Source organism: Lonchura striata, chromosome 1 (genome assembly GCF_046129695.1).
Source record: "Lonchura striata isolate bLonStr1 chromosome 1, bLonStr1.mat, whole genome shotgun sequence".
Classification (NCBI taxonomy): Eukaryota; Metazoa; Chordata; class Aves; order Passeriformes; family Estrildidae; genus Lonchura; species Lonchura striata.
Window position 1 is genome coordinate 96,647,791 of NC_134603.1, and position 16,425 is coordinate 96,664,215.

The 16,425-nt window shown below is 38.7% G+C and overlaps 1 protein-coding gene across 1 annotated transcript in view; it reads right to left on the minus strand.

The window, feature by feature from the left end:
- Positions 1-16,425, minus strand: part of PHLPP1 (PH domain and leucine rich repeat protein phosphatase 1) — a 135,400-nt gene that overhangs the window by 56,945 nt on the left and 62,030 nt on the right. Inside the window, exons 2-3 of the mRNA XM_021530550.2 lie at positions 5,851-6,047; positions 3,733-3,858 (exon numbers count right to left, since the gene is read on the minus strand). Of these exons, the coding sequence (XP_021386225.2) occupies positions 3,733-3,858; positions 5,851-6,047 (323 nt within the window). The remainder of the gene's footprint in view (positions 1-3,732; positions 3,859-5,850; positions 6,048-16,425) is intronic.

Below are 16,425 nucleotides of genomic sequence, written 5' to 3' on the forward strand. Positions count from 1 at the left end.
GCATGCCTTGGAACATAGAGGACTGCTAATCCTTTGATATTCCATCCAAACCATCCATGTCATGAACTGTGTCATAGGCAATGCTCAAAACAGAAATTTCACAAATTTAAATTGTTAGGTTTAGCTGTTAGAAGCATCCAATAGCAAACCACATCCCAAAAACAAAGCCTCACAACAGCAAGTCCCACCACTCCCTAACACTGTATGCATAACACCCCTCTCTCTTCTACATTAAGGGTGTAGCTTTTCAGCTTTTGGAAGTGGCAAATGAAGAACACCCTCATCACGTCATCCTCACTGTTAAAACACATGCTCTTTGCCCTGTCCTTCTGCATTTGACATTCAAGTAGCAAGCAGTGGCAGATTTGCTGTGCAAGTAATTGTGCCAGTTCCAGAACCATCATGACAACTTTATGCAGAGAAAATTCTTTAAAGCTGTGAAGATGTTCCTTTCTTTCCCCTCTGCTCCCCCTTCCCAGTTGCATAAGCTTATTTTTCAACATTTGGCAAGAGAACGAATGCATTAGATCACAAAGGACCAAATCTGTTGCTGTTGTTTTCCTTTTAAGCTTCCTTAATTAGCCCTCCAGTTTTTGGAAAGTAAAAGGAAAGAAATGCACTGTGGTATAGAACTATCAATATTAATGAACAAGACATCTCCAGCTTTTAAAAATATTCTGAATCAGGCTAAATCAGTGTATCTAAAGTTGGCCTATTTGGAATAAGTATGTCACCAAGTTCAATATTTAGGTCAGTATTTGTGCAATAATTCTAGTCAGTCCTGAAAACAGAAGTTCTGTTCACCTCAGGACACATCCATATAGGAAAACCAATCCTAACACCTATTCACCTTCCAAGAATTTACAGAGGCAGAGCATGAGAGTGGTCTTGGCTATGCTAGATTTCACCATTAGAATGAATCTGATTATACAGCAGCAATGCTTATTTTTAATTAAATTAAACCCCAGTCTCCACAAACACAAATTCAAATCTTTTCTAGCATACACATATTTATTGTAGGAGTGATGCGATGGGATTTGTCTCATTCTGAAACACCACGAAAAAGTCAACATTGCCAATATTCTGTGGGGAGAAAGACTGCAGAGCAAGCATTCTTTGCAAGTCTCCTTTCAAGATTGAGCTTGTTATTTAAAAGTTAAAACAACATCATCTTCTAGCTCTTCTGAAGTATACCAAAGACAGACATGAAATTTTTTTTCATCATTAAAAACTAAACTGAGCAATTTTAACAAAATATTTTACCAGGGATTTCCTTATGCATTAAAATTTATAATTAAAGCTTTCATTACACTAAGTAAGAATCAGAAGCCTCAGTTTTCAGCAGCATGTATCAGGAGCATAAAGGAGAAGTACTACTCTGAAGAACTACCACTGAATATAAGTTAACACAAATGTCACTTTGAAAACAGATGTCATTAAACAACATCTACATTTAAAATACAGTCAAATATTATTCATAATAACTCACAAAAGTGCAGGTACTATATACAACACCAAATATTAGGGAAGAATCTGTAGGCACTGTGTGACCTAGCCCATAGTGAGCAACTAGAAACTAAGTTTCAGAGCCATAATATCTCCCTTCCTGAATTTGCTTGCTTCTAGAAATACAGTACTTTACACAGTATTTTCTTGGTTAGCATGATTATTTCAGCAGCTTTGAACTTGATTAGTTTCCAAACACCTGAGGCAGAATTCCTCGTATAAATGTTGGGGGTTGTTCCCAGCCTAAGAATGCTAGTTTGCCTGAACTACAGAGCTGAAGATTCAACTTTTGTCATTTCTTTATACATGTAAATCAGGTGTGGTGCACCTCACAATTAAGCACTTTGACACAAACAGCACCAGCTGGAGGAAATCTGATTTACCTTAGCAGGATTACTAGTTTCCCTGTTTCTGTTCTTCAGAAACAATGTTACTGTGCAGCACTTCCCACACGACTGCCTTGCATACAGTCATGCTTGTTTCTGTTTTTCAGTCTCAGGACAGGAACCCCAAACATCAACAAAACAACTTGAAGTGGCACAGTACTGTTTGAAAATCCACGAATGCAGAATGCAAACTTTCAGGTTTGGGGGCTGAGGAGTTGGGGTTTAAAATGCTTTTATTTTTCCTGGAAGCATATTTTACCAACTAAAAGAATAGCATAGAAGTTTCTTCACTTCTGACAGTCTGAAATGACACTTGAAACTATGTATTTTCTTTCTACACTTACATAAGAATGGGAGGTTATCGTGAGTGCACGGGGATATGTTCTCATGCTGGCTATCATCCCAATGCTGTTAGTCATTTGGGTGAACCAGGGAGAGAAGCACAGCATGGCACAGAACAAGCTTATGCTGCCAGTAATTCAGAGGGGCTTTCTGGCCATTTATCTCTAGCTCTGAAGTTCATTGTTTTCCACTGTTTTCCTCACTCATTAGATTTGCCTTTCATTTATCTGATGTCAAACCCTCTGGAGATGAAAGGACACTACTGTCCTAGAGACAGCCCCAAAGCAGCAAGGACTCAAAAACCTGACAGACTGTGTCTCACTATCTCATAAAACATGCCTTGGGGATTTTTACCTTGAGGCTTAACAAACCTAAGCAGATATGCCAGAACAGCTTCTTTAAAAAAAATTTTAAAACTTACTTTAAAAAAAACCCCTAAAATACGTTTTAAATTATGCATGTGCTAGTTACTGTTTGAAGAAAGTTTGACATCCAATCAAGCCTCTTTAAAAAGCCCACAACCTAGGATATATCCTTGGCAATCAGCTGGAAAATTCATTATTGCAATCTAAAGACAAAACAGATCAAGTGCTACATGAGGATCTCTAAGTACTGCTACATAAAACTAAGTTGATTTTACATAGTAAAGAGCATGGAGAGTCCTATCAAGTACAAAAGTAATGAACTAGTTTAGGGCCAGTTAGAAAAGCAAATAGAGCATGCTGACAGCACGGTAAAAAATCTTCAGTTGTAGTAAGTATGAAAAATATAATGGTTCAAGATATATAAAGCTTTAGCAAAAAAGTGGCAAGGATTAAGAGATAAAACAGACAACTGCAAAAATACCTTTCAACAACAGAAAGTGGAACTGAAGAGTTGAATGAAATAATGAAGGTCCTAAATTCCTATAATTAATTGTGTTCTAAGCCTAGTATAAAATTTACTTTATAAAGGTTTTCGTTAGTAACCTTTTTTCACTGACAAAAAATGATTTGCTTATTACAAATAACCCAAAATCAAATAGTTATTTAACTAAAGAGAGGTTCAGCAAAACTTCAAAGCAGGAAAAAAATCCTTTATCCTAGCAATTTAATATTTAGGTTCTATGTGAGGAATTTAAGAAACACTGACATTACTTCAGGTTTTAATAACATTGAAAAAACTGTCAACTGGAATGTTGACAGTTATATTTGTCATCCTTGTTGTTACAATGATCTCAGAACATCCAGCCAGCTGGTAAGAAAATGGAAGAAGTTCAGTACAGCACTTTGTTTAAACAACCTCAGTAGAAAGAAGTGTTGGTATAAATGCAGAAAAATTCACCTTCCTATTGCCTGTTACCAAGAGCTCTCAAATTTAGTATTTCCACACAACACAAACAGCAGCAACAGCAGTTCTTGCCAATCCAGAAGAGGAACAGTATTGCTGCAGGGAGAAATGTGAACTGGAGGAAACTCTCCGAACATCCCATTCACACTAGAGTTAGCAGCATTCTCACCTTTGATGCTTGTCGCAGCCATCGCAGATATTCAGTGAAGTTATCAAAACAAATGTAGTAGGTCTGGCTTTGAGGTCCAGAGGAACTAAATGCTAAACAGTGCTGGTGCTTTTTCACTTCTTCCACCTACGGCAGAGACACAAAAACTGTGAGTCAACAAGAATCAAAACTCTTTGCAGAACTCAACCAAGGCAAAGTTAAAAGTGTGCCCAAGAGCAGATCATCAAGTAGAGCGGGACTAACCATCTCAAACACCCAAGCTGGATCTCAGGTGTCAAATATTCATGAAATCCATACAAGCAGGAATGAGAACAGAAGGAGGACAGAACTAACGGAGAAAACCGCCAAGGACATAAACATTTTAATAGAAAGTGAACACCATAAATGGTTTGCCAATGAAACGCATTTAAGGCTGTTTTTATGCAACCTAAAAAAAAATACAATTTATACTCCCTGGTTATTAAAAACAGGCTTACAAAATGCTTCTCTTACAGCCCAATTAAATTCTTTGGCATTTCTCAACTTGTTAAAAAACACCCAGAGTACATCATTCTGCTACCATACACGAGAAGTCCCACACAACTTATGGTCTCAGTGTCTCAGTACAGCATTTTGGAAAGCCTTTGCAAACCAGGAAGTGCAGAGTATTTATGGGGATGAGGAAGAATATTTTTTGAGCAATAATTTAAAAAACACTTAGTTCTGTGCCAAGCACCCTCCTCCCAAGCTTTGTCAGCAGAAGCCCTCAGTACATTTTTCTGGGCTTAGTTATCCTTTTCTTTTAGAATTTGTTGTCAACTTTCTGCTTAACACAGTCTGAATGTTTTATATCACATAAGGCATTTCTGTGCAAAAGCTGCTTAAAAATACCACGTTAAGCAACTAAAATGGCACATAATCTTTTCTGTTTTAAAATTAAAAGAAATATATTGAAATGAAAAGAATATTCATCTCAAAGAGAAAGCTGATGGGAACCTTAATCCTGTCCTTTCCAGCAACCTACAGCCAGGAATACAATTCATTCTCCAAAGTTCACACACTGTTGCCAAAAGAGAACAATGTTTTTACTTCAAGAAGAGTTGGAGAATCGTGAAGAATCATAGAAGAAGCAGGAAAAATAGAAGGCAGCTCTGCTTTTCACACTGCTAGTATAGAATATTAATGAATCAACTCTAGTCTGCATATATAATATTGTGAAGCTTATTTCTCTCCAAATAACTATTCAGAATTCAATTTACCAGTATGTAAAGTAAAGGAAGATTACTTAAGGTGTAAATTCAACCTCAAGATGATGATTCTCTTCCCATTACCTCAGTTAAAAAGTCAGCAATAGTTTCCTGAAACACTGCTTAGGTTAAAACAGTGATACTGTAATTTTACTGTCTTCACTACAGTTTCACAGAAGAGTTAAGGTTGGAAGGGACCTGTAGAGATCATCTGGTTCAACCCCCTGCTCAAGTAGATCCATCTAAAGCCAGTTGCCCAGGACCATGTACAGATGGTTTTTAAGTATCTCCAGGGGTGATAGATATGCCATCACCCATCTGGGTAACCTATGCCAGTGCTCAGTCACCATTCCAGTGGGAAAAAATAAATTTCCCTATGTTCAGTCTGGAACTCCTGGGTTTTAGATGTAACCTACCAGAAAAAAGTCCATTTTTAGCTTTTCACAAGGAAAAACGTTTGTTGCTGTTAGCTTACAATACTCAAAACTCCCACAATGTTCAGAATAAGCCCATGACCTTATTTGTTAATTTTCAGAACTTAAGAATAACCCAGCATGGATAAAATGTGCATGAGGAGGAACAGCAGAGATCATAACACAATGCACCTGCATGTATCCTTTGGCTGTATGCTACTGCATATATAAACAACTTAACACTGCACACAAGAAAAAGACACAGATTGTGCATCAATTGTTTTTATTTGTAGTATTAATTCAAACATTCTAAATTGTTAAATATGACCAACTATAATCAAAAGTCATTTATATACTTTGAAAATCCCATTTATAGAAACAAGCCTTTGGAGGGTCATAATCACCCTAATTAAATGCAATCTTCTCTTCATAAACAGACACGGGTTAACCAAGAAAATAAATATAATAGAATATCTTACTTTTCCACCAATTAAAGGGAGGACATGCATCTTTCCAGTCTGGCTTTCTTTTACTGATGAGACAATTAGGCATGTTCCACAAAGGATAGCTTGGCGTCTTGTCCATCTGTTGACTGGCAAATGTATTTTCCCTTTTCGAACATTGTACATTCCTGAGAGCTGAATCCGTTCGGAGCTGCCAGTGCTGTGGGGCTTTCCTGAAATAGAAACAAAAGAATCTACTTAATCACAGAAAATCTTTGTTTCTTTCACTCAAGTCATCCTGAGACTTGATCAGGAATTTTCAAGCTATAAACTGCAACATGGCAAATGAAGTACAACTTCAAAACCATGCAAGCGGGAAATTTAATATTAGCTTCAGTACAGCCTTCTTCCAGGTAGAAGGATATGACAGGTTGGTATCAGAAGGAGCAGGTCACATTAAATAACCTGCAATAATCATAGAAGCACCAATTAATGGTATCAGCTTTCTCTCTGGAACCTGGAAACCAAATGTTCATCCGCAAAAATAAGTAATTGGCTCCTGTTGAGTTCACAAGGTGTGTGGTAATTGCAGAAGGGGGTGATGTAGTGCATGCTGACCTGTATCTTTGTATTTCCATGTCTCTTCTGGCTATCCTTCAGGTTGTGGTTCAAACAGCTTTAAAAGTTTCCCAAAGAACACGGGTCCTACTTCCCCCAGCCCACACTGCTTTGTCCAAACCCCACAGCAGAGGCAACACACACAGCCATTATGTTAGAAGGTGCAACCTAGGTGAAATCCCTCAAAGACCCTGCTTTGGTCTGAGTAAAGATTTGGAAAGAGTGAAGTTATTTTGTCTGTATTAGAATTAATTCACTATTTTAAGTAGTTCAGATTATTAGCGTAACTACTAATTAGACCAAATCTGTTAAATGACTTTAAATGTCTCAGATTCTACTAATCTTATCTATTAATAAGATTCTACTCTGCAGAAAATATCAACGCAAAGACAAGCACTTCTCATCTCTGCTCTTTCAGCATGTAAATGAGAGGCACCATTTACTCATTCTAATCTGATTTATCTACACCACGTTACCCTATCAAACCCTAAACAGTCCAGCCCAGATCTGAGTCATCCAAATACATCTAAGTATTTCGCAAACAGAGACAAGAGCTAAGCATGTTCAGGTTAAACCAGATCAAATTTATGTAAGACCAGGGTCGGTGAACCTTGGGAGGGAGCTCCCCTGGATAAACAAACCAAAGAGTATGTTAATTTCAAGTAGCTTCCCCATCACAATAAAAGATAAATCATTCATTTCCCTGCATTAATGTTTACCAAAATTCTTAAAAACAAGGAATTAATAACTTACTAGGACTCTGGAAAAGCAACACTAATATTTCAGAGCTGTGTCTACTGATTTCCAGCAGTGACAAGTGCTGCACACTATTACTTCAACTTGCTATTATTCCTGCTTGCATGACAGCTCATTTGTCTCAATAAATCTACTCTTGCCTTCAAATTACCTACGGAAAGATAGAAGACATCTACCACATGCCCTATCCACTGCCATTCTCTCATCCCACCTAGCCCACACCAATTCTTGTCCTTATCTTTAAAAGCAGCCTTTTTAAATCTTCCTGCCAATTTAATGAGCCAACACTTGGCACAGTTATCCTCAAGCCTTGCTCTGCTCTAATAATCATTAGCATTTAGGCTACCAATGTCTGCCAGTTTGGATCTGCAGGAACATCACTGTTGCTTGAAGCTGAAACACTGAAACTTTAATGCCCACAAGGTATTGGCATCAAATTCAAAAATAGGTGCTCCAGGAAAGCAGTAGTTACACTGCCAAGGAATTTCATATCCAACCAGAGAAGCTGTGGATTAACTCTTTGCCTAACAGAGGGAAATATTAGGCATTTCCCTCTGTTATGTTGATGGGTGCAAAGCCACAAGACAACTGATAGAGAATACAAGTGAGTAAGAGCAACTCAGCCTTAACAAATACAAAAGCTGAACCAAACATTACATTTGGAATATGAAACATTTCGTTCTTAAAAGTAACTGAGAATCTATCTAGCTTGTGCAGAATGCCACAAAGCACTGATTAAAGAATACACACAAACAACCACATCTCTGTAATGGAGTAAAAAGTGCTTGGTAAATACTAGTAACACAACTGTATAAGGAATAGCTGTCAGGGATGTGTGCAGTTGTACCTCTAGAAATTTATTTTATGATCATCTTCTCAGGTCTGTTTACTAACTGTGTGCTCTGTAACTTCCCAGGAAAAGCGGAACATGCTGCTGATAGAAACCCCTTAAGACTTTAAGGCATAAGCTCAATCTCTTGGGAAGACAAGCTCATTTAGCATTTCAACATAACCAAATGCAACTTTCACAAACATTCAGGAACAAAGGGCATAATATGCACTTAATCTGGGCAGACCTTTGTCCTGGAAAACACCAAACCTCAGAAATTTTTCAGGAATATCGTGGATAGCAAAGAGTACAAGTCCTGGCTACAGTGCTGCAGCCAAGAGGCTTGGTAGGAAAACACAGCAGCACTCTGGGACAATCAAGTATCCTGCCTAGTCCAGTGGTAAAAAGACTACCACACTAGGTACTCACTCTTCACAAGGGGTACTGAAAAGCTAATCTTGGAAAAAGGTACAGGTGAAAATAAATGCAAATGCCTGAGAAATCTGCTTTCTAGGACCAGACCCTCTTGGACTAAGTACATTATGTTAGGCACAGCTGGACCTGTAAACTACACAGAAGCCTCTAAAAAGTAGTTCATAAAATTTCATGTAAATTCTCAGAGTTTGTAAGTCACAAGATACAGGAACAATTAGTATCATTAGTAAAGGTTTACTAAAAATCCTGGAAGAGTGCTATCCATAGAGGTGTTCCTGCTAGATATGAACTGTATTTTCTCTCAAAATTCATATTTGACTAAAAAAATTACTGGAATAAGAACCTTCAGTTACACCTACAAATAAAAAAAAAAAACCAAACCAAACCAAAAAAAACCAAAACATAACAACAACCAAAAATCCCCTTTAAACTCAAAGGAACCCTTCAAAGGACTTAAGGTGCTTTTTCCCAGCAAGTACTGTCCTTTGCTAAGTGAAAGCCAGAAGGTTCTTGAAAAGAATATACAGAAATAAACACTGGACCTACTTCATTAAAGCAAATGGCTTCTCTCTTCCATTTCTCGTCTACTTCACTACATAACCAACCATCTGGTTGCACCAGATGATCTTTCAAGGTTCCTTCCAACCTGGGCTCTTCCATGATTCTCTAACTTGAAAAGCTCATGTTTTATATTGGATCACATGTTGTTGCCTGAGATGCAATCTGCTCACATATTCAGTTTTCTTCCTGCTTAAGGACTGTCATCGTTGATATTTGATAAAACACTATGATACTATTATCATGGAAGTGAGGGGGAAAAAAAAAAAGAGTCAAAAGCCACTAGCTTATTTTGATTTTAAATGGAGTTTAATCAAGGACATACCAACTAGTTGTGGAACTAAATTCCTAGATTCGTAAATTTGCCAAAGTATTTTTTGAAGGTAACTGTGAGAAAAAGCTGCTTGAAAAGTTGCAGCCTTGCCTACTAAAAAATAGGCTTGGACAGGCAGAGCTTTAAAGAGCTCTGGTATTAGCTGCCAAGAGAGCATAAAAGCAGGAAAAGTTTAAATGACAGTGAGCTCTGCCACAGCAGAAGTGGGATGGGGTTTAGAAAGACAGTGAAGCTATCTAAGGCTGGCTTAGATTCCTCACTTCAGGGAGGAAAGCAGCAGGTGGCAGAGCCTCCTGCAAGAGGGCTCATCCCTGACAGGCTGGGGAGTGGAGAACCAGGGAAAGGCTCAGAACTGCACCTGCCTTTCCTATGGCCCAGAAAATAATCAAATCAGAAGGCAAATGACATTTTTTCTTTCAAGTGTACAGAAAGATGGGGAGCAATTTGGAGTACACCAGAATACTTTTAGGCCACGAACCAAACATCACAAATTATGGCACAACTACAGCATCACCACCAAAAACCTGTTGGTTTTGAGGTATCCTGCCTCTAACAGTGCCAGTGGAAGCACAGTTTTCAGTAAAAGCATCAGTAGTTCTGAAATTATGTTTCTCAATCTGCCTCACAGACCACCCATCCAAGATTTAGAAGGCTGCATGAGATTCACATACAGATGATTCTTCGGTTTTAACCAACTGTGAAGGAAGCAAATGAGTTTTCACAGGGGCCTGTGATAATATACCAAAGCCAGATAAAATGGTAATGATGATCCTTTGTGACTTGAAACATAAATTTGAATCCTGCCAAAAACTTAAAATATAATTATTGTTGCACTGATCAGAGTGAAGGCAAATAAGCCAGAATATCCAGAAGAGTCACATACCAAAAAAATGTTTTTCAAATGCTAAGCCCAACCAAAGCTCTTTTGAGTGTTTTAGCAAGAAACCATAAAAAGATTATTTTTCATTCCTGTCAAGTCTCCAAGACCACAGCAACTCCTAAGCACCCCCACAACAGGACTTTTGTTCTGTGCAAGGCATTAGAAGAGATGCCTCAAGGAATTATAAGCAGACCACTCATTTGGCTATCTTGATATTCATGGCCAAATTCCTCTCAGTTTTAACTCCTCCAGAGTCCTGGAGGGAACCTATCGAAATTCACAAGGATGAAGAAAAGCAAGGAATTTCACTGAAACAGCAGGACTGTCTTTAGAATCACAGAATCTACCCTGCTTCATATGAAGCAGGATGGAACAGGAGTAATCTTTTCACGATGTTAAAGAACTAAGATCTCACCACAAGCAGCCTGAGGAAGCTCTGGGTACACAACACACTGACATCCTGCTTGGGGCAGACTTCAAACCTTATTAAATAAATACCCACAGCCACTTGCTTTGGATTCTGGAGTAAAGCTCTTTATCCCAGCAATGGAAAGCATATGGAATACATTACCATCAGAAGTTATAAAATACCAGCTCATTATGGGACATAAAAGTACTTGGGGAGAAAAAAAACCCTCTCTTCAGCAGTACGGCTGATTAAGTTGCAAGTACTTAGTATTCCCCCCTGTTTGAAAAGTACAGCCAATAATGTCTGTCTCTAAAGAGCGACTTAAGACATTACCAAAATAAGAGCAGGGAAAAGTGTTGACATAAAAAACACATTCACTTCTGTGCAGCAGGTCTTATTTTTATTACTAATATTGGTTTGATGGAATGAAAACTAAAAATTCCTCGTGACCTGCATGGTGCAGGCAGCCCAGCCAGCTGGAGAGACTGCCCGCCCCAAGCCATCTCGGGTATTTGCCAGTAGTAAGAGAGGCTTAAGTTATTATTCAGTAGGAATAGTGTCAAAGTTTGAGATTTCTCAGAAGTGACTGAATTAACTCTGAGTGCCTAATTTAGGGATGTACTTTTCCTGCTAGAGCTGGCCAGCTACAAAGGTTGTCTTCCTCTGCACAGTGTTGGGCCCCGACCAGAAGCCAGCATTGCATCAGCCCTACCACATCAGCTGCTCCTCGCAAGGTGTCCCCCAGCCCTTTCAGACAAAACAGGCTGCTGCTTTCATTTCATGCTTCTCCTTTTGACTGAGAGGCCTTAGGGACAGCTCATGGTGAGTCGTTCAGCATGGAGAGCAGAGGAATGGCACGTAGGGGCCAGATCTGTGACACAGTGGCTGCTGCTGGAGAGGATATGTAATCAAACCCACCCACGGCTTTCAGCAAGTCATTGCAGAAACAAGATATTACACACACAAATATTCTGTGAATATCAATTCTTGTACTTATTGGAGAAAAAGAACACAAAAAAAAAAAAAAAAACACCATTCAGTTTTGAAGATTTTGATCTGAATCTACCTGGGAAAGGAGGGCTATTCCCTGGCTGGTCAGGGGGAGCCAGCAGGGTGGGTGGCAGCCTCCGAGTTCTCACCTGGAGCACTATCCCCACTGAACCAAAACCAGAACACCTCACCTCACTTTGCCTGCAAACCTGCAAATCAAAGCTCAACGCTGGTCCTGCCTAAATATAAATGCAAAGAGGCTTCAATTAGCTCAAAACACAGAAAGCCCTTTAGTGTCTTTGCCCACGTTTTGGGAAACTACGCCGCAACTGCTGTTGCTGAAACCTTACTGCCAGACCATTCTGCAGATTTCTCCTTTTTCTCAAACCCTTTCATTAAATACAGATGAAGCTGCTGCCTGCAATGTTTTTGAAGCTTTTCAGTCATGTAAGGCTGCTTCCCCTTTCATTCTCATCAAACTAAGGACAGCAGTGATGACTTCAGGCAAGCCCCAGTGCAATGAGATGTATAAAAATAAAGCAGCAAGTTGGATTTAAAAAAGAAAAAAGAGGGTGGTAAAGGAAGGGAGAAAAAAAAGAACCAAGTAAAACCTCAAACTATTGTACTGCCATTTTTTAAATTTGAAACTTACAAAGGAAACCTACATACAGACAAATGCTTATTAGAAGTATTTCTTCTTGTCCACACTGTCATAATTTAGGAACAAAGGCACAGAATTAACAGGTTTTATATTTAACTAAGACCAAGAATTCACCTGACAGTCTCTACCAGCAGGCTGCTTCTGCAAAGGTAACAGACCAAGAATATGTATCAAAGCTTCACCTGTCAAATCATTCCAAGATCAGCAATTGAATTTTTGCCCTCAAATCTACTTAGACTCTTAAAGATTGCTGCAAGATTTAACACAAGGCTGCAGACCAATTCTGTAGTGCTCAAAGAGGGCCTTGGTCCCCATTACACTGTTCTTAAGGGCATGTAACTATCAGCACAGTTCCATAGTTCACTCATTATACTCCTCATTTTGCTGCACTCTGTATTGTATGGGTGCTGGGGGAAACTCTGAATAGTTCGGTTTCCTTTAGGAATTAGCAGTTCAAGCTCTACTACTTGAAGGCTGTTGCCTTTCCACCTGAGCAAGAAAAGCAGACTCCAAATGATGAATTTTACTGAACTGTGTTAAACTCAATTCTTTTCTTTAAGGAAACTTTCTGAGACAAAACTGGCAGACTAGAACACACACAAGAACACAACACTATTTTTTGCAAAACATGTTCCTCCTACTTTACAGGAAGATCACTCTTAAAAGGAAGCATTACCACTGCATGGTATGATACAATAAAACATAATTAATAGCTTTATAGCCATAATCCTGCCTTCCACTTCAGAGTAAATCCTCACTGGAGGGAAGGTTTGTATGTATTTCACAACTCGGAAAATATCGCTCTTTCTCCACTGAGACAAGAGTTCAGTCCTTGTTCACTTGATCATTCCTTTTATCTTGTTCTCAACAAGACTCACCATCTTGACACAGGAGCCCTAAAACCATGATATCAACACTTCAAACGGTATCACAGGCAAAACGTAACAAAAATTACTTCTCTGAAAAGCTTTTCTATCAAGTATCATGTAGATCTATGGAGGCTGGCTGTAATACCTCTAGTGTCAAAAACTAAGTATCAAAGAGTATAAGCAGAAGCTTCTGAAGGGAAATCTAACAGTGATTCAGCAGAATTCATTGAAAAGTCATTGTTAACCAGCACAACTCCTACACTACAATGACTGAATAAAGGCAACAAGCTAAAGCAGGATATGTAGCCATGGACAGGACACTATTTGCAATCAAAAGCACACAAGCACAATGGAAATTCATCTGGATGACTATGTAGAGACAGCAAACACAAAGCCTAGGAATGCAATTGTTCTGATTGTAGCAAGTGAACTCAAGATCTAGCTGCTTCAATGTTATTTTGACAGACTTTGAAGTTCAGTTTGTACAAGGAAACATCCATAAACACAGACTCACCCCCAACAAACTTAAAATCCACCTGGCTCTTAAACTCTTCACCCCATCTATCCCTGCAGACTACTCCTGCAGCTGAAATATGGGGCCTTAACATTCAAACCCTCAGATCTACACACCCCCATTCACTTCATTTGTCTGCAGGAAATCCAGATAAGTTACATGCAGTCAGGGTTGTTTACTTAAGCAAAATAAAGACGCACTTGATGTCCAAACTTCTGCTAGCATTAAAAATACAATGAAGATGCAGGCTCAATTCTGTTGTTTTGTTCAAATACCTCATTCTTTTTAAGAAAGCTTATAAAAGTGAGAGTCACCTGCTTTCCAGTAGCAAAACTCAATACCAACTCTTTTGGGAAAGAGCCATATGCCACCTCTCCAAGGAGAAATAACTGAAATATCCTGAATATATACCATCAAGAAAAAAATGTCATCTTCCTCCTGTGCTTTAACAAAGTTGCAAAAAGCTGCAATATTGGTCCAGAGGCTTCCAGGAAGTCTTATCTAAAACAACTTTCCCATCTTGAACTTGGATTGATTTAAGGAAGCTACTGACTAAATTCTTCAGTGCCATAATCTGCCAAGTATTTTTGGTCAAAGTAAATTTAAAACAGAATGAGTCTTACACTGGGATGACTTGTGCTAAATTCTGGTCAAATTCCTTACATGCATTTCTTTAGAAGAATACTTTAGTAATACACTTCAAGTTGTCCCTTATTGAGATGGCCGCAAAAAACTCCACTTTCAAGTTATACAGTCTACACACTGATATTAAAGAGGTGAAAATTTAATAGATGGGACAAAAAAAAATACTTACGAACTCACCAGTACTTGCCATGACTTTTATGACAGCATGTACAGCTTCTGTAGGTTGGGACCCGATGAATGCTCAACTGACCTTTCCCCTTTCATCCCAATTCAGCCCCTATAAAGCACAGCTGAACAAATTGCTGAAAATGCACTTTTTTTCTGGTGAAGTAATGCAAAAATTGAATTCCACTTGTTATACTCCCAACGCACAATAAAGCCACAAGCACAGTAAAATCCCAGGCTTCCCAAAGGATACTTATCCTGTCGAAAGCAATTGCTGTATTGGCAAAAGCTCTGAGCCAACCAACTGTTCTAGGCAAAGCTTGAGTCTTGATGGAATTGAAGAGCAAAATTACACTGAAGTTAGCAGCAGCTTTCAGGTTTTATCAATGTTAGATGCTCAACATGAGGCATGGCAATGTAAGCTCAAAATAACCACTTGAACGCAAACTCCTCTGAAAAGGAAGAATGACAAGCCCCTGGCAGAAGCTCATCTGTATGCCTTAGTACTACAACAGAAATGTAGGAATCTATGCTCCTCACCAGCAAAAGTTTAACAAATCACCACATGCCCTTGGAACATACCTGCCTTGCCCCAAGGAGGGAATATGTGGGTAATCAAGCATTTTTAAAAAGCTACAGAGGAACACATGTGCATGCTAGGTCAAGAATTGTTTTGTATGAACTTCTTTCATAGCAGAAATGTCATCTTTCAAAGTATTCTAGACGAAAATTCTACCAACTGCAAGATGATTAAGTTATTTTGTGTGTTAAATGTATTCAAGTTCCAAGTACAGTGATTTTTCTCATTGTTCTTTCATCAGAAGAAACAAGTCAGGCATCCTACATATCTAAAACCATGTAGTAATCTAAATCCTTGTTAAGGGAAAACATTTTAAGTATGACACTTCCTACCACTGTACCAGCATTGTTGCAAAGATCAAAATCTAAACTCAAGATTTATCATAGGACCCAACTGATAAACAGCTTACATCAAAACAATTCTGCGGAGTATTGCACAGCTATTACGAGCACATCTCAACTATGTCTAGTTTAAAAAATCACAAATAACTGTGATATGAAATGATACTGAAAAATGTGTAACTTGTCCAGTCAAGTCCCTCCAACATTTAGCCCTGCAAAGAGAAGCCCAGAATTCTAAACTTCGAATTGGCAACATCTACATTCAAAAGCCACAATACCTAATAAATAAAAAGAGAGGAACTAATAGGTAAAGACTGAGTGACTGGTTTAAATTGCACAAGGACAGAGAAATACAAAAGCCAGAAGAAACAGCACAAGCAATTAGTCAGACTTATCCGTCATTGAAAATTCAGCTTCATTAACATGAGATTTCAAGCTATTGCTAGAAGGAATTCTGGCTGACCTTATAATCCAATCTTACTCCATCGTATCAGCTAATGTGCTCACAACATGCTAGATAAGCTTAGTTCATACATGTTATGTTTATACCCTGGCTGCTTTTCCCATGTACTGGTCATCAATATTTATACATGCATGTGATTTTATGTAGTATGCTCATACAAATCTTCTAAGGAGCTAGTCAGAGCAATAATGGTTTTGGTTCTGACTTCAGTAAACAGGCATGGAGTACATAGTCAGCTGAAAGTGAGAGCTGCAACAAGCCACAAGGACATTCTCGGCTGCCTCTTTCTCCCTCTCCTACAACACTGTAGAGACTGTTCCTCACACCACCCTTAACAGCCCTTCTTTTTCACTTCTCTCTTATCAGCAAAAGCAGCTTCAAAGAATCACACAGAAGCCTGGATGATGAAAAGGGAGAGGCCAGGATTTGCAGATACCCTTGGAAAGCTTCACTACCTGGATTTCTGCCTGCTTCTAGCCATCCACCTTGTTTCCTTGCTAAAGAACACAGACCCTTTGATTAGCGCTAACTTGACTTCAATCTTTCAAGTGTTTTTCTTTTTTC